This window comes from Crocodylus porosus, unplaced genomic scaffold, assembly GCF_001723895.1.
Source record: "Crocodylus porosus isolate Cpor-Errol unplaced genomic scaffold, CroPor_comp1, whole genome shotgun sequence".
Classification (NCBI taxonomy): Eukaryota; Metazoa; Chordata; order Crocodylia; family Crocodylidae; genus Crocodylus; species Crocodylus porosus.
In genome coordinates this window covers 5,972,122-5,991,472 of record NW_017728907.1, presented here as the reverse complement: position 1 = coordinate 5,991,472, position 19,351 = coordinate 5,972,122, and the positions used below count along the sequence as shown (strand labels likewise).

Genomic DNA, 19,351 nt, shown 5'->3' with positions numbered 1-19,351 from the left:
TAACTGCTTCTGCAAAGGATATTTAGTACAGGAATTATGCTAGTTGTAAATCTAGAGCAATTGACACCCGAGCTGGACTGCAATGGGTACAAGAGCCTTCTGAAAACAACCACCAACACCAAGGTGCTGATGTAGTGAAGATTTTAAAGATGTACGCGAAGCAACCCACCTGTGCCAGGATCCAATGGGACTCTGCCTTAAAATAGAGGTGCTGGTGAAGCAGTCACATTTGCAGGATGGAAGCCTTAGATAACTACTCTAAAACTCAAATGGTTTCTATAGCAATGACTACATTGATCCCCTGTCTTAATTAAAATGAGGCTCTGATTGCTAAGCAACACCCCCCCACCTCCCCGCTCAAAGCCAGGGGGCATTAGAGGCAAGAAGCCTCTGCTTGGCAGAGGCTTTTGCCTGGTCACCCTGTGGCTGTTTCCTGCCCTCCCTCCCTGCATGAATGGGAATTCAGATAAGGGCCCCACTGGGCTGGGACCAGGTACTCCCATTGGGTGAAAAGGGGGCTGGGAGTGTGGGGAGCCACATGCTATGGGACCAGGCTAGGCTGGCCGCACATGCTGCAGGAGCTGTGTCTTATAGGGCTGGGTGGGGCTGGCCCTGCTCACTACCATCGTGTGTGGCCAGGGACTAGGGTGGAAATATGGGAGCTGTACGCTGTGGGCCTGGGCAAGGCTGGCCCCATTCACTGCCACCACATGCAGATCCAGGGACTCACACACTCCAGAGACCCTCCCCCCCAACACCCTCCCATATACACTATACCATCCCACCCCCCACCATAATCCCAAACACACCCACACTGTCTCACAACCCCCATACCCACTCCCACCCACACCCAACTATACCCTTCCACATACTCCCACCCAACCACATACTTTACACCCACACCCCTCCACCACACACCCCACCCACATGCTATACACATCCATTCTCCAACTACACCTCCCCATACACCTTCTTATCCGCCATGCAATATAGAAGAGTGAGACTATATTTTGAGCTATTATGCAATTATCACTTGATACTCTACACAAACACAAATAAAATCAGGAAAAAATATTTTAAAAAATTAAATTAAAATAAGTTATAATAGATGTTAGATTTTTTTCTTTTAGTTTAGATCATTTTTTTTTTCCAGTTTAAGATGGCCCTTCCCCTGTCCCAAGAAGCACTTATGGGACAAGAGAAAGCACTTCCAATGGCAAAGGTTAGGGGTTAGTGGTGGGACTTCTAGTCCCATAATGGTAATTAGGGAGCCGGGCAATCCCTGTAGCCCTCAAAACCTCACCAAAACTCATTAAGCGGCCCTCCAGCTGAAATAATTGCTCACCCCTGGTGTAGCGGGACTGGGCCCTGGCCATGCTTATCCTGAATGATAGGATTGGGCCCTGGGTGTGCCTGCCCATGCAGTAGGACCAGTGCTATGGATTGGATCCAACCTGCAGGGCCAAAAGGTATTATGAGAGTGCGTGTGTGTGTGCATTTGTATTCCTAGATATCTAAAGAGATGTGTATATGTATATATATTTCCCAAACTCTTGACACCTGGGGTGCCCTGGGGTGCACACACGCATGCATGTGCGCGTGCACACACGCACACAACCTTTTTCCATGATTAAAATACACCACTACACACACACACACACACACACACACACACACACAGAGCAGTTGAACACAATATTTTATTTACAATTTGGAAGCCTACCAGTGCCTTGATCATTATAATAAAATATATTCTAAATACCTACATATTTTGGTGTTTGATTTGGGGGGGTTTTTATCATGGAAAATCAGTGCTCCCCCTGCCTCCTTTCCTCACCAGGACATGCATCAGGCTGCAGCTGTACCTCTTGCTCTTTGTGGCACTGAGCAGCCCTAATTTGCTGGTGCCCTTCCCCCGCCCATGCTGTGGCCCCTCACTCTTAAGCCACAGCCCCCACAGCCCTACTGGTGCCCCTCACTCCTGACTCACTGCCCCATTCCCAGCCTCCCAGTGTGTGGGAAACAGATGGGTGTGTGAGCACAGGTGAAGCATGGGGGGGGTAGGGGGCACTTGCCCCCCCCCCCGATTTCTGTGCCCACAACGGTGCACAGGACTGCAGCATGGCCAGATCAGCTCTGAGCAGGAGCCACCTCCATGGGCCAACAGACAGGACCCACTCACTGCATGACAGAGCACTGTGCTGCCATGGTGACCAAGGTAAGGTGCAGCAGCAGGGCACTGGTGGTGGCATGACCCCTGCTGCTACTGGATGGGCAGGGGGAGATTCACCTTGGTTGCCATGGCGGTGTGGTGCTCCCTCCTGCACTGGGTCCCCACCTGCTGGGCCACCGAGGTAGCTCCTGCCTGGACATGGTCCAGTCCAGCTGCAGCCCCATGTTCTGCTGGGGGTGCAGAACTCTAAGGGGCAATGTCTCTCCTTCACATCCTGACGCATCACCTGGTACTTCTCCACACCTTGATGCATCACCTATGCTGTCACCTGTGATTCCCCACCCCCGATTCAGTGCCTATGCCCCTTGACCCCACTGCCCCCACAGACTTACTTGGAAGGAGCTGTAGCAGCTACTCTCCACCACACTGCCTGGCTACACATGCACATACACATGGCGGCCCCTGTGTCCTGTTCCTCACAACCCCAAGCAGGCCCTTACAGGCTGAAACTGCAAGCCTGCAAGGGGAAACACATGGTTTCCCATGATTTTCTCCTTTAAGGGAGAACATTCGTGTTTTTCCACAGCAAACAAAAAACCTGCATCCCTGATAATGACAAACCATTTGTTCAAAAGCCAGGTATAGCGTTAAGTCCTCAGATGGTGGAAATCCACACCACGGCTACTAGCATAAGCTTGCTAGGAGTGTGGGCAGCAGTAAGGCACATTTGCAATCACATAAACTACTCTCCTAGATATTGGCTATAAATGTATCTTTCACAATGCAGTACTCTAAATATAACCAAGTCATTCTTTGCATAAAGGTGGAAGACTAACCGTAGTCTTGTAATCGATATCATCCATTGATCTAAAGAAATCCAGGCTCTTTGCTCCTGAGAGCTTTCCTCGATCTGAACTGTGTGTGCTCAGACTGTCCAGAATCTCTCCGAGCAAGTCCATTTCTCCCGGGTGATGAGAGGTTCCTCCTGTTTCATCAGAATCATCGCTATCATACAAACAAGTGGAAGCTTCCTCACTATCTTCAGATGACAACCTGAAGACAAAAACGTTTCCATCAGTTAAACCATTTTATTATAGACACTTCTGAAAGTAAATAGGGACTACACATTCACAGGCCATTTGAAATTAAAGATGATTTCACTTGGACTTTTGTGTCCACAATTTCAATTGTAAAGAAGAACATACAGTTGTAAAGAAGAACATGCAGTTAGACATCTATATGCCCCAGTTATTCCCTGGCACAGAAAAAGGGCAGTAGGTAGAGGTGAACCAATACATTGGTCCATATTGTATCAGCACCAATAAAAACGCAATTCCTCCCAGTTAAGCTGTCCTTTCTGATTTTGTCTCTCTTCTTTTTTCTTCACAATCCCACTCTTATCCTGGGTATTTCAGTGTCCATGATGATGAATTATTTCACCTCTTAGTAGCATATTTCTTTGACCTTATCTCTTCAGTTGATTTGCAGCCTTCGTTCAATTCTCCTGCTCACCAAAAGGGTAATTGATTGAGTTTAATTTTCACTGAGTATACTCTCTCTCCTTTCTTTTTTTTCTCTTCCTTGCGGAGTTCTCATTCTGTGACCACTGTCTGGTCTTTTTTGGAATTGACCATCAACTCTCCCATATACCCTATCAGTCTTTCCATGTCTTGCAAATTCTCAGCTTTGATGAGTTCTCATTTGACCTCTACCCCTCTCTTCCATTGATATGATATTGTTGACCCGCTTTTCAACTTTCAGTCCTTTTGCCACTCCCTGCCACGCTAACTTTATCCTGTCAATTCCCAGACTGGTACCTCTCCTAACACATGCTTCTTTAGGTCCTTGACTTACGCTGTGGCATGCCAGAAAACTTATGACTGGACTGACTTTTGCCATTATACCTTATTCTCTCCCTACATGCTGTCATCTTCTTGGGTAAACAAATCTATTTTCCAACTAAACTTAATCCCATACTCATGATCAGGGATCCTGTTTTTTTCTGCTAAAAAAATTCCCAAATTTTCTGATTTAAAAAACAACCCAAAATCCACATTTTTTTATGATTAAAATGAAACACCATATAAGTATAGATAGGTATATACATCTATAAATATATCTATATTTATCTATATGACATTTCATTTTAATCATGGACCAAGGTGGATTTTGGGTTATTTTTTTAATCAGAGAATTTGGGTTTTTTTTTAATCAGAGAAAACCAGGAATTAAAAAAGTAATCCAAAAATCCACATTTTCCCATGATTAAAATGAAACACCAGTATTTATTTTTATATATATATAAAAATATATATAAAAATATAGGAGGAAAAAAAAAATATATATATATGGGGGGGAGAGAGAGAGGGAGATATTTATAGATATAGATAGATCGACAGATCTATCTAGCTATAAATAAATAGACAGATCTATCTATACACACACATATAATAGTGGTGTTTCATTTTTTCGATCGATAGATAGATATAGTGGTATCATGGAAAAATGTGGAATTTGGGTTACTTTTTTAAATTAGAAAATTTGGGATTTTTGAAAAAAACAGGATTCCTGATCATGAGTATGGGATTCAGTTTAGTTGGAAAAGTAGATTTGTTTACCCAAGAAGATGGCAGAATGTAGGGAGAGAATAGAGGTGTAATGGCAAAAGTCAGCCTGGTCATAATTTTACTACATTTGACTCTTCCTCAAACTTTTTCTTCCTCTGCCTTTACTGCTTTTTCTATATAGAATCTTGCTGATTTCTTTCAAGAGAAAATAAAAAACAGAAAAAAGCATGACCTTTTGTCTCCCCTAAGTCAGCCTCTCCTTTCCTTCAGCCTCCTCTCACTCTCATATCACAAATGCAAAAATGTCTTCCCTGTGCTCCTCTTCTCATGTCATTTTCCCCAGTGAGCCCCGCAACCCATCTTCTGAAATCCTTCACATCCATTCTCAGCTCCTTCCTTACGCTTTTTAATGTTTCACTATCCTCTGGTTTTTTCTCCTCACAACAGAAATATGCTTTAATCATATCCCATCTTAAAAATGACCACTGTTGACACCTAGTTACTATGTCATTGCCCTTCTCCTTATCACCTACAAGCTCAACCATCTAAAATCACTGTCTGGAGTTTTTTCTTCTAGTTCCATCTGTCCTCTTCTTCCCTTTCCATTCTACTGAAACGACTATCACCAGAAGTTACTTTTGCCAGCATTTCAAGTAACCTCTTCATAGACAAACCTAGAAGCAGTAGTCCACCCTCTTCCTCTTTGATCAATCAGCTATTTTTGACATAATCAACAAAGCTCTTTTCTTTTTGAAATCTTGTCCTCCCTGGGCTTTCTACTCCTGGTTCTGATCCCTCCTTTTAATCATTCCTTTAGTGCTCCCTTTAGTGATTCGTTCCACTTCCACCTTTTGTGAAGTTTCACAGGACTCCAACTGTGGTCCCCTCCACTTGTTCTGGTACACTTTGTGTCTGGATAATTTCATCTGCAATCACTGATGACTCACAGACATACAATTCTCTTGTAGATACGTCTCAGAGAATCATACGGTTGGGAAGAAACCTCGAGGGTCATATACAGTCCAACCCCCTGGCACAGATGGAGGCTTTGCTGTTCTTAAATTTTCTCAGATAGATGATTATCCAGCCTCTTCCCAGCCAGGGCTGAGGGGATGGAGGAGGGGATAGGGGACACATGCAGCAAAGCTCACCTACATGGTGTGGTCCATGGCTGCCTCCGTGGCACTCCGCATGGGGCCAAGTTCTGGCTGCTCCCACCATGCTCCAGCCCCAGCCAGCATGTACAGTTTCTGGTCAGGCTGCTCCTGATGCAGCTGCCTGGGTACTAATTTGTTCCCCTTGCCTCCAGCAGTGGCTTCTCCTCTTGCTCCGCTGCTCCTGGCTGGGAGGAAGCTTCAGCACAAAGGGCCCAGCACAAAGGGCTCTGGCTCCAACTCCCAGCTGCCTTCCATTTACTCTGCTTTCCCAGTACAGGTGTCCAGGTGGGTGGAAAGCAGCTGCGAGCTTCAGCTGGGTGGCTCCTGTCCCAGCGTGTGGGGCTCTGGCTCTGTTCCCACCTGCATTCCACCCACTCAGTCACCCATGGAGAGAAGCAGCACCCAGGTGGCTGCAGCTGGGCCAGTGGGCGTGGGCTGGAGCACCGTCTGGGCTGCCCCAGGCTGGGCTTGCCTGCATGTGAAGCGCCATGGGGGAAGCCATGGGATGGATTAAATCAACTGGCAGGCACCCCCCTGTGGGCCAGATCCAGTCAGCTGATGGGCTATATTTTGCCCACCCCTGACCTAACCTAAACTTTCCTTGATACACCTTGATACCATTGCTCCTCTTTCTGCCACCACTGAGAACAGTCTAGCTCCATCCTCTTTGGAACTACCCTTCAGGTAGCTGAAGGCTGCCATTAAATTCCCCACCATTGTGGACAATGTTCTTTGGGTGAATCTGATATCTTTTATTAGACCAATTTAAATAGTGGGGGGAAAAAGATTTTAAGCAAGCTTTTGGGTTTAAAAACCCTTCGTCAGGCTGAGGAAGTTTCTGCAGTCATTGTGCACTCTTTCTGGATGGAATAAAAAGTAAAGAAGCCAGAGGCTGGGCTGGTATGCATACAAGACAGGAAGTCAGTGAGGATGTAAACTGAGTTAGTGGGTGAGAGACACGTTGGGTGGAGAGGGAAGAGAAGGGGGATGAAGGGGTTCCCCAGGTACCTCTCCACTATTCATCCCCCTTCTCTCCCCCCCAACCCAGCCTGTCTCTCACCCACCGACTCCTCAATTTACATCTTCACTGGCTACCTGTCTTGTATGCATAGCAGTCCAGCTCTGGCTTCTTTACTTTTCATTCCATCCAGGAAGAGCACACGCCACCTGCTGAAACTTCCTTAGTCTGACGAAGGGTTTTTAAACCCGAAAGCTTGCTTAAAATTCCCCACCCCCCAACTACTTAAGTTGGTCTAATAAAAGGTATAAGATTTACCCAAAGAACCTTGTCTGCCCTTGTCCTTAGACCAACACGGCTACAACCTACGCCCCTATCATTGTAGAGACAGGCCAGTTATTTCCTATTACTACTCTAGCTATCTACCTGTAACCCACTTTTATCTTTTGCATTAGATTGCAAACTCTCAGAGCCAGGGGTTGTTTCTTTGTCTTGCTTGTGCAGTGGCCAACTCAGTAGGATCCTGATCCACCAGTGAGGTTCCTAGGAGCTATAACAATACAAATAAATAATAACAATAATTTCCCCGGTATCCAGTGGAGGTTTTTTATTTTTATTTTATTTTAGAGTATTTAAGATTTTCTTTCAAGTTGAGAGTAATTCTGGGAGCCTAAATAGAAAAATATTGAATCAAATGAATTCAGCTCATTTACATTTTCATTTGATGGATAGATGCTGCTATCTCCTTTCCTGCCCACCACACACCTTCATGTGCACCCTGTCACAGGGCACTAAGGTGTGCCTGCTCCTTCGAGAGCAGAGGCAGCTTAGCTAGGGAGCCCTGAGAGGGCTCCACAGCTTCAGGTTTCCTTGGTAGCAGACTAATCAGGGTATTAGCTGGCACCTGCACCTGATAAGCTGATTGGAAGGAAATAGCTGGGGATTAGGTCTCTGTCAGCAGCCAGGGGGAAGGAGCTTTTGCAGAAACGCTACTCCCAGATGCCTGATTGCCTATGCTGCTGCTGGTAAGACTAATGGGCTCTAGGTGCTCCTAAAGTATCTGGGGCTAGGAGGCACACACTGTTGAGGGAGAAGCTTGCCTCCTTAAAGGGGCAGAGTGTGACCTCCAGTGTTATTGTTGTTGTTACGTTATAGCTTAGGGGCTTGTATTTACGTTGTTATTTGAATCCAGTGGACTGGGACGAGGCCATTTGGGAAGGAGGAGGTCTCATTAGGACTAAAGCGAGCCCAGTGCCAGTGAGGGCACAACAACAGGGCCGCAACAAGCCCAGTGCCAGAGGATGCCGCTACAGGGGGTCGAGAGACCCCAGTGAGGGCACCGTGGACACATGGGGTGAAGGGACACCAAGAGGGCATGGCTACTGGGGCCAAGGGCCCAGTGACAACAGGAGGCCAAGCTAGATTGTGGCCTCATCAAAAAGGGACAACATTTAAGTACAATCTGTGAGGCATGGGGCATGGTAAAGGGTTGGTTTTGGAGCCATTTAGCCCATAAGGCTTAGGGTGTCTCGAGAATCGCTGACTTTGAGTGAGATCTGGCAAGGGATCCAAGATCAACAGGATCTAGTGGGGTTCAGCAGGACCGTGACCATACAAACTCATGGGCAGCTTCCCAACTTATTATTATATCAACCAACAAGATATGGCAGGCGAGCTTAGAAGGGATCCACAGGGTGGAACAGGAACAGTCATGGAGCCCAAGTGTCATCACGGCTATCCCTGGGGACCCTACATCATGACACACACAAACAAACAAAAATAGGTAGATAGGGAGCTCACTTGCTTCTTCTGTCTATTTCATCATCATCTTCATCCAGGGTGAAGTCATGATTACCAAAGCGTGAGTTGAAACGGGTCTGGAGAATAAAAAAATTAATATTTTTGTCTTTGTTTTTTGCTTTTATCATTGCTGCTCATTTTCAGTCCAACTCAACAATCTTCAAATAAAGACTCTGACCACTCACCAGGATTAAATTTTTGGTGAGGTGTGTGATATACTGAGTAGTCAGAGTTGTAGAGATTCTGATGGGATAATGTGAAGAATTCAACAACCACCAATGAAAGAATGAACAAGGCAACTTGTATTTCTTTATGGCCCAAGAACTTAACATTCACCCAAAACATTCATTAAAAGCAGGCAAAGACAGATGGAGAAAAGTCTGGAATATTAAACAAACCAAGAATTTCTGAATGTGCCTAAAAACTGGTCTACATGGGGAAGTTAATATGCAGTACACCAAGGGTGAAATTTCAGTGAATTAGGTACTCCTCACTAACTCCCTGTGTTAATTACCTAACGGGGAACATTTTACGTACACTGAGAGTGCTTCTGTGCAATGCAGTTCATTCCATTTTTAAAGCAACCTTGCATTTTAGTGCACTTTAAGCATCCCTATGGAGAGTTAGTGTGAAGTAGCTAGCGCTCTGTAAACTCACACCTTAGCTTAATGCACACTACATTCCCTGTATAGGTAAACCCTTATTTAGCATGTGCAGGCTTTCACTGAAATGTTTTACTGCACTTGAACACGTCACAATTACCTAAACTAAAGTTTTAAGCCAAACATTTTGGTGTACACAGCAAAGTGTAGTAGCTTGCTATTAAATCCACCTCAAAACTCTATGCATTTCTGCTTCCTGTTAGGAGGACATAACATTAGAAACTGTATAATCTATGAAGAACACCATTCCACACAAAAGAAAACAAATGTTCTTTAAACTTCAGAAACTTGACTATGGTCTAACGATATCATGTAGGTGAAATAGGTGTGAATCTAAAATTCTCGATGTCAGCTTATTTTTTAAAAACTTCATACACTATTATAAAGTACTTCTGCCCAACATCTATACCTCCTTATGGCAAAAACCAAAACCAAAACCAAAGCCCCTGAATGTCTAAGCCTTCCAGAAGGGCTTAATGGTGGGAAAATAGGGCCTTAATATTAACACTACAAGGTTCCTGGAAAGCTTACTGAAGATTTCAGTGTGCCTCCTGCAGATGATGTCACATACAAAGTATGATCTTCCTATACCCCGACACAAAAGCTTTTTTTTTTTTTTTATTCCTCCATGAGTATCTCTGGGTATACTCACTGCAGGTTTGTGCTAGTTTCCCCTTCAAAAATGACTATCAACAGATATTTAATTTATGTCAATAATTGTTGCAATCCTTTCCCAAAGTTCTTCATCTTTTCTGCATTGTCTTGCTACAGAAAGGAAACATATGATCCTTAATGTCTAAAAGCAAATGTTCACTGACAAGAATGAGAGAAACAGTATGGTTAGCTAAGTTGAAATCAGGCAACGAATCCATACTAAACCTTACATTGTAACTAATATCAAAGTGAGGGACAAAATGCAATACAGAGTCCATATCAAACGTAATAATGAACTGTTGACTTCTCAGACTAATTGTAATAGTCAGTGATACATTGACAACCTCTTTTGGAACATATCTTTTTCTATGGCTATCACCTGTCCAAGCGCTTTTCAGAGTTGGGACAATAAAAGTATTTTCCTGCCAGAATAAAGTTCTATGAGATTGCAATAACTGTCTTCTGGAAACAATAAAAAAGTTTTAAAGAACAAATACAGCAGCAAAGAAGTATGTCTTTGGGAAACAGGAACTGAATAAACTAGTTAGAATTGGCAAATGTCATCGAGCTTAATAGTTACCCATGTCTCGGCTCCTTTGAGCAGTCTATTGAAAGTATTATGTTTGTATGTCAGTGGACACCAGTAGAAATAGCATAATATAGGGCAGCAGAGTATGATTGAGCATACCAGCATGAAGCCAAGAAAAATAATAAGAAGTATCTTGCTGTCTACATATTTCCTTTTTTGTTGCCCATTACAGGTTTACATAGAAATCTTTTGATTCTAGATCTTGATAAAAGATCTGAAAAGAAATAAACCTAAAATAGGAGTATATCCTGAGGTAAACAGCCACATTCACTGGAGTTTACAGCTTCGTGAGCTAGCCATTGAGACAAAAAGCAACATATGTTTTTAAATAGATGTAACTCTCCTCTCGTAGTTGTAATAAAAATGACTATGAGGGAGAGGCATGTCCAGACTACATTGCAAAGAAGGAAAAAGAAAAAAAAGAAACTCTTAATAAATTCCAAAAGGAGAACTGTAAATCTTTTTCAAAGCTCTACCAGATGAAGTGACATAGTACATGCACCTGCAAAAACTGTCAAAGTCATTTAAGAAAGCCTTCCATTACTGACGTACCCTGCTGTTTGCAGTTATTTAAGCTTTTAATTTCTGTCTTTTCTGCATTTTGAAGTGTGCACAGTTTTTTCATACAGTTTTATGAAAAAAGGACAGACTTCTGTTTCCTTCCTGATTAGTGCTTTAATAACAACCAGACAATTTAAATTTATTACCACAAGAAACCGTATTGTAACACCCCTTTCTTGCTGCACAAAAACTTTATAAAGTCTTAATAGACTGCTTTCATACCGTCTTTGTTTCTATATAGGAATCAACAAACTTCTTACAATTACTATATTATTTAGCTTCTGCTAATTGATCTGGTTTACATATCAAGCTCTCCATGTTTAAAATCTGTACATGTGTAAATTTTGGGCATTCTGCATTTTTCTCATCTCAGTAGAGTAAAAAAGAATCTCTCTACATGTCCCCATATATCTTTGGCTCTCTTAGATTAATTCATTTTTTCCTTCTATTTCATTCTTCTTTCTCTGTGAAATATAAAATATAAAAGATAAGAGTTCAGGATGGTTATATGTGAATAGGTGGCAGTCTTCATAAAGCATTTCCCTGAATTGTCCAATGGGCTTGTATGCCAGGTATGAAGGAAGAACAATTGCAATTCACAGATTCACCCAAGTTTAGGGCTGGAAGGGACCTCGTGAGTTCATCAGGTCCAGGCCCCCTGGTCTGGGCAGGAAAGACTGCTGGTGTCAAATAACCCCAGCAAGGTATGAGTTCAGTCTTCTTCTGAAGATCTCCAGGGCAGGTGTCTACACCATCCCTGCTGGAAGTCTATTCCAGAGTCCGGTCACATGAACCATGCAGAAGTTTTTCCTTATATTCAGTCTAAACCTTCTTTTGGGAGTTTATGACCATTAAATTACCCTGCTCAAAGCAGAACCAGCCCCAACTAGATCATCCCAGCTAAGGCTTTGTCTAGCCAGGTCTTCAAAACCTCCAAGGATGAAGACTCCACCACCTCTCTGGGTAGCCTGTCCCGCTGCTTTACTACCTTCCTCATGAGAAAATTCTTCCTAATATCCAACCTCAAGTTCCCTTGCTGCAGCGTGAGAACCATTGCTCCTTGTTCTGTCAACTTGATTTGGGATAAGCCATACTAACCCAGCCCCAAGCCTTCAGTAGTATCAATCTCTGTTGGCAGCACAATAGCTTATGACATTAATCACCCCTGGAAGATCAATGAAATATTGCAATTGGTGGCCTGGTGACTAATATCTGATACTGTTGTTTCTTCACTTTTTCACTTCTCCTAAGACAAATTAAGATGTTTATGTAATTTTAACAAGACTATGGAAGATTAGTCATAATTTTCTTAACTATACGCTCTTGCAAGCCTCCACCTGCAAGAGGTTTGCAGTCTACAAGCTTGAAACAAATGCTGGGATCTGGGAAGCCATAAAGAGTAGGTTATGGCAATAACTATAAATATGGACACAACCAACTAAAATAAGAAAAGCTACAAAAGGAAAAAAGTTCTCTTACATATTTAATAATAAACTTGGTGGTTAAATAAGCTCGTTGTGGCAATAATATGATAAATGAAGGAGCTAAATGCATTTAAATGTTAAATTGTTACATTTTTGACAGAGCATAAAAGTCAATCTTTGAAATGTCAGCTTTTATTTAATACTGCAGCTTTCAGAAATGTACCTTTTTGGGAACAAGGTTTTTATTGATCAGTACAAACACAGGCACTTTAATAAGACTATCGCCGTTAATTGTCCTGAGTGAGAAACAAATAATCCTTTGATAACCCGGGGCACATATAAAGTTTCACTTTTTCTGACTACCCAATATATAAACAAGCATACCATTTCAAGATAAGAAAGACAGCTACTGTATTTCATAGAAAATATAAGTAGTATAGTTTCCATCTGGCTAATATAGAATAAAAAACCTAACTAAGAAAAGAAGTCACCAACATTTCTACTTGTTATCAATCTATTTCTACTTTTCCCACCCTACTCTCCAAGTGCAACTGAAGACAAAATTATTGCTGCGTCTGCCAGAAACAGGGACTGTCTATCAGTTAAGTGTATTATCTAAGTGGCAACCCAGCCATTTTCTTCCCAGGTCAAAATTTTCAGACTAAAATAATGAATAAAGAGATGAGAGAAAAAACTTTGGGTTACAGTTCACCAAGGTACAGAGAATGATAGAGAAGGACAAGAGGAAAAGACAAAGGTAATACAAGCAAAATTGTGCTCCAGTAAATTTTCCCTTCTCCAATGTACCACACATCTTCCATTTTACCAAGCAAAAGAGTGCTTTATTTTAATATAGTGCTTAGAACTAGTATGTGAGAGTTGAAAAGGTCAGATCCAGCTGATAATGCTAGATGAAGTTCAGATATATTGTACAAGTGGCCACCTCCTAAATTTCAGAATCATGGCTCCTGCTTTGACAATGGAAAGCTATGTTGCCTTACTCAAAAATGGCACCAGGTTAGTTTGGATGTAGCTGGTTTTCTTAGATATCAAGTTAAAAGGATTAATTAAGAGGATACTATCTGCAAAACCCTATATTTTAGTAACCTTCTGCCTTTTGTTATAATCAACCGACAAATGGGTAACTCGAGAAACGATGACTGTAAGCCAACAAAGATTTTCAGAGTCTCGGAAACAGAAGCTTCAATAAATAGAGGTAAGGGCATGGCCAGAACAAAGTCAAGAATGGGGAGAGGTCAATGAAAGAAACAAAGAATTTAGGGAAAAATAATCTGTGAGCGCCTATACACATACATCGAGGCTGCTCTGATGCACTATTTTAATGGCTCGGAGCAGATTTGATTAATTGAGTCTGCTGAAGCATAATTGTCACACTCCAGCAGATTCCAGCATCATGTGCATCAACATCCCTGCACTGAAAAATGGCAGCAGGGGTGCTTTAAGTAAAGCTCATTTGACGAGTTTTAGTTAAAGTGCCCCTGCTACAATTTTTCAGTGTGAGGACATTGATACACATGATGCTCTGGGAGCTCTAATTCAACTGCTTCCCCTGCCTCCCCCTACACACACTTCCTGGAGCACATGTATAAACACCCAATGAGTGTAATTGAGGGGGTGGGGGGGAGGTGTATCTGGACAGAAATAGGAAACACGACCTTAAGAGCACTTTCATTATAACGGCAGGGATAGGGGTCTCAAAAATTCAAATGTGGCTCCGTAACAGGGCAGTTTAGCTCTTAAAGAGGGGACAGACATGTTTTAGAAAACCAGTTGTGGGCAGTCAGCTATCCAGGAAGTATCCCTCTAGCCACTAAATGCCTTGAGAGGAGAGCAGAGAGCAGTGACCTGGGAGAAGGAGAAGTTTGTGGCCAAAAGGCAGACTGGAACCTAGATAAACTCGCTACCAGGAATGTGCCAGAGTGAAAGGGACTCTCCGATGGCCTGGAGAAAGGCTAAAAGTTTTTCTTTGCTCATTTATGTGTTTGTTCGGTGAACTGTCTGTGTTAAGATGACTGGCTGGGAGCAAAGCCAGCAGGCACACCAACCCGCTTACAGGCTCTATTAGCAGTTAGAAACCCTAGAGTCACTTGCTAGCACCTATGTCCATGTGCAAGACGACGAAAAGAGCATTGGAATTAGAATCAATTTCTCTACCTTCCCTGGGATTGTAAATAGTTCGCAAAGCTGAAGGATGAACCTGGAGATTTTTTCTAGAAATTAGCAAGAACGAAAATAAGAGTAAGCTGGAGGATGTAGCCCAGATGGTATCAAATTCCTAAAAACATTGGAGGGTGTGAGCTCCATTTGACAGTGATGGTTACTGTTACAGTTATTACCTGACTCATCCTATGCCTGTTCTCTGTGATGGCTGTACCTTACAGGTAAAATACCTGGAGGAGAAAAGTCAAGATTATATTCTGCAATGAGAAGTATGGCTATACAAAGGAACAGAGGGATGCTGGTAACATCTTTACTGTTCACAAAGGCTCAGATAATCTGGTTGTCATATGTTATGAGAACCTGGAGCTGCTGGAAGCTTTCAGGACTGTAAAAGATCAGATACAGGGCCAGAAGTGCCATTCAGTAAAGTCAAAATCCTGTTGATAGTGATGATGGAAGATCACAGACCCACAATTGACAGAGCAGGTTCCCTGCTTGGAAAGAAGTGGTGTTTCCTTTGATATCAAAGAGCCTTGCAGTAGTAGAAATGCCCACCACTGTATGCCCAACTAGGAAATTACATCATAAACAAAGGAGATATATTTCCAGATTCTCATTTACTGGCCATATATTAAATGATTAATATATATACATCTCCAGAAAAAAACAGTGTTACAATGGAGTTATGATTGGGGATAGCTCTGTAATTTGGGCTAAAATATATTAGGAGAATGGGAAAATTACCTTCTAAACAAGCAGTCTGAATCTAAAGCCCCATAGCAGAAAGACTCTGTTGCTTTAGCAGGCTAGGATATTATGGTAAGAAACAAAGGTTATTAGATGCAAGTCCCTCTCAGAGGGAACAGAAAAAAAATACCTATTAGTAATGGCAATAACGGTCATGGAAGCCACATTCTTTTGTAAATGCAGGATAAAACCCTATTGGTAAGAAAGGTGGAAAGCATGAAGGCTCTGGAAACAAGGAGGCTTCCATGATGGATCTCAAAGGTTTATAGTTTTGACACTGACAGTCAAACCCAAATGTTCAGAATTCACAATTTCTTGGGACCTGAGATGTAATTGACATGAAAATCACGATAAGTTTAACCAAAGTAATATATGCTGGGGTTTTCTATCTGCCTTCTCACTTTTTTGCTCTGTAGAATTCATGTTTTTGTGCTTTATTCCATAGCCCTGAGACAGAAAACCTTTTTAAAACAGTTAAGATTGATAGTCCCAAATTAATCACGTCAGCCCAGAGCTGGGATTTTAAAGGAAGCACTGAAGACCACAAGACTCATGATAAAAATTAGGAGTTGGTGAGGCTATATCATTTTCAACTCTGTCCCTTTCAGATTGTGGAAAAGCCAACCTGAGGGTGGAGCTCTCAAGCTGGGTATGTACACACACAGAAAAATTAAAGTTACTGCAAGGGGTTTGTACCTTGGAAACAGCATACTTGATCCCCGAACATATCAACTCTGAGCCCGTGACAAAAAGATTTAAGAGGATAAAATCCACTTGTTTGTTCCATACATGTAGGAATATTCCTCTTGAAGGTGTAGATTGTATTTATCACAAGTCCTCTGCAGGAAGGTATATTTTCTTTTGCTCTTTCTTCCCTCTTTTTTTTTTTTCTGACAACCATTCTTTGCTCTACTTCAACTGAATCTTTTCTCTCTCTGACTCTTAGTTACAAGAAAGGCAAGAGACAGAGCGGGAGCGAGAGAGAAAGGTTAGAATAATAAGACAATGAGAGCTAAAACTGGAGACAACAGGCTGCTATCAGTGCTTTTAGGTCAGGAAGGATAGTCAGCTAGAAAAGAAACAGGTGAATGGATGCCCTTCCTTCTGCTAGGTGGAGCCATAATACTGTCTGTATTTGCTCTTCTTGGGTAGGATGATAAAAGAAGAATACACAACAAATAAAAGCAGGAAATAGATGCCAGCACTAAATTGCCAATATATTATCTACCCCTTTTTATTTCAATTAACTTAACAAAGAAAAGAGCTTTTCCTGATTCTCTCATACCATACTCAATACAGCATGTTTCTCTTTCAAACCATTTAAAAAAGGAGAGTCCTTCGTGCATGTGACACTAAGGTGTAGGTTTTTTTTCAGTTCAGTTCTACTTATTTATTTATTTCATAGCAGAACGGCTTTTCAATTCATTAATTTCAGAACTAAAATACGCTGCATATGCCAAAAGAATGCACCTGCCACACTTTCGTTTTTTAGGTTTCTCATTTGGATAAATGTGAGGCAGTGTATATTGGCAACTTTCCCTGAAAAGGCCAAACACTCATTTAAATGCCACAAAGGCCCATCAGAGTTAGCGGATCAGCTTCTGGCCCTTCCATGTTTGTTTTGGAAATTTCATGGCTGACAGAGATGGTTCTTAAGTGTAGTTTATAAATGGGGAAGCAAAACGACATGAGGGGTAGGTGTCGTATATAAAAACAATAGCATGTAAAAAAAGCAAGTTTCAACCACAGAGAAACTTGCACCAGTCCTGTAGCTAGTTCTAAGAATTTTTTTTTTTTTGCATTTCACGGACATAAGATCTTAAAGGAAAAACAGGAAAAAAAAGAAGGTATTTTTAAAATTTTAAAAAAGCTCCTTTATTTTTTAAAATCATGAATCTGCCCAATCAATACTTGAAACAAGCCATTTCCCTTTTAATTATATTTCATAATGAATGGCAGGAGTACACTCATCTCAAAAAGGTTTTGTTCAATAAAATAATGAAATCAGTAGATTTTCACTGCTCAGAAATCATATCTACAAAAAGCATTGCTTTGTTTGAATAATGTAATTAAGCAGTATTTGATAGCAGTGTGCTCCATAGGAACAACACTTATGTGACAGAACAACACTTCAGAATAGTAAGAGTCACAACCTGAAACTAAAACTCTTTTAGTTAATACAATTCTCTTAAGAGAATAGGTACTCTTTTGTCTCTAAAAAAAAATCTTTCGATGTGAGGAACCAAGATTCTCCATACAGCTTTGGCCATTATTTTATGCTTAGTGCATTCAAGAAAGATATCAGGACCACCAGAGGGCACTCTCGTAATCTATAATTTGAATTTTTTGCTGTCTAGGTTTTTCACTTTTAATTAAAAGAAAAGCAGAACATTTTGCAGAATGAAGATCTCTTACTTGGCATACAAAGACAAAATATTTTCCTCTGAATTAAAAGAAACTAATATTACCTACAGGGTACACAGATTATACCCACTTTTGTCCAGAATATATAATTTACCAATTTATTGAGGTTTACTTCTAAATAAGTTATTTTATAGGATGTTTGCTTAGTAATTAAGCACACTGTTAATTTACACATTAAAATTTATTCATCGTTAGTGCACATGACAGCTGTCAATTGTAGTATTTTATCTACATTACTTTATTCAAAGGGGAATAGAGTTACTCAAACTTCATGTTGGATTTTCAGTGGGCATTAGGGCATCTTGACAGTGGCTATTCTGTTTCAAACACTTTATCTGAAGCCAAACACAACATAACACAGAACCAGAGTTTTTATGTTACTGAAGTGATTTATTAATTTGTATTTGATTTATGATGCTGTATACCCTATTATGATGTTCTACTAGTGTTTCATTGCAGAATTTGTGCATTTTCTTCTTTGACTGGATTTATATTCAGCATTCCAATGTCTCAATTATTCTGCAGTTCCCTTTCTCCTGCTTTTCCTTTCTGTTACCAGAATTTTTTAGCCTCTCCATGACCCACTGTCACCTTAACTTCCCAGCTTGGAAGGGCAGTGAGCTACCAGAAACTCTTTGCAGCAAATGATTATGTTGGGTTTTTTTTTTACTGGCCACTGGGGGGTACTGATGTATGGGGCAATCAGTATTCTCCCAAAGATGCTGGATACCTCTCCTGCCTGGGACTTGCTCTATTTGTTAAGCAGGAACCAGAGTGTGCACACTGTAACTTGAATTGTGTGAGTTCTAATTCATTTTATCATACTGCACTATGTAGCTGAGCATTACATGCATGTTATACTTAAAAAGAAAAAAAAAGGGAAAAAGAATTGATGTGGTTAATTCTCATATTTGGAGAAACCAGGATAACAGGATCATCTAAACTGTCTCTTGTTACACTTGTTATGTAAACATGTTTCAATAATGAAGTATACACATAAAACACTTTAAAACACTATATTCAAGACCCAGCATAGACATGAAAAGGAGTTCATGTGGTTGCTTCGATATATGTGTATTTGAAGTAGTGCTGACACACTGGGATTCCTGGTAAATCCACACTTACAATCCAAATGCCCTATTTTTTATTATGGCTACAAGTTACTGCATGCCTAAAGGTAAAAGTATTACGTACATTTCCTTAGAGACAAGGGTGCATTGCTAGCTTATTAATTATAAAATGAGCTCATAGCTGTTAAACAGTACTCTGCAAATCTGCTAGAGTGTTTTATAAGCCACTGAATACATAAGGACTGTTTAAATCCTGAGATACTCCATTTTAAATACACTATAACATAACCCAGGATAATGGTTACATATGGTAAAACTACATAGATCATATTCGTAAAAACTAACTGATCTTCCTTTGATCTTTGAAACTGCTTTTTCGGGTGG

At 41.2% G+C, this 19,351-nt stretch overlaps 1 protein-coding gene across 1 annotated transcript in view; it reads right to left on the bottom strand.

The window, feature by feature from the left end:
• DENND1B (DENN domain containing 1B) overlaps nucleotides 1–19,351 on the bottom strand; it is a 300,147-nt gene that overhangs the window by 7,499 nt on the left and 273,297 nt on the right. The window contains exons 21-22 of the mRNA XM_019530566.1: nucleotides 8,656–8,732; nucleotides 3,010–3,226 (exon numbers count right to left, since the gene is read on the bottom strand). Coding sequence (XP_019386111.1) covers nucleotides 3,010–3,226; nucleotides 8,656–8,732 — 294 coding nt within the window. The remainder of the gene's footprint in view (nucleotides 1–3,009; nucleotides 3,227–8,655; nucleotides 8,733–19,351) is intronic.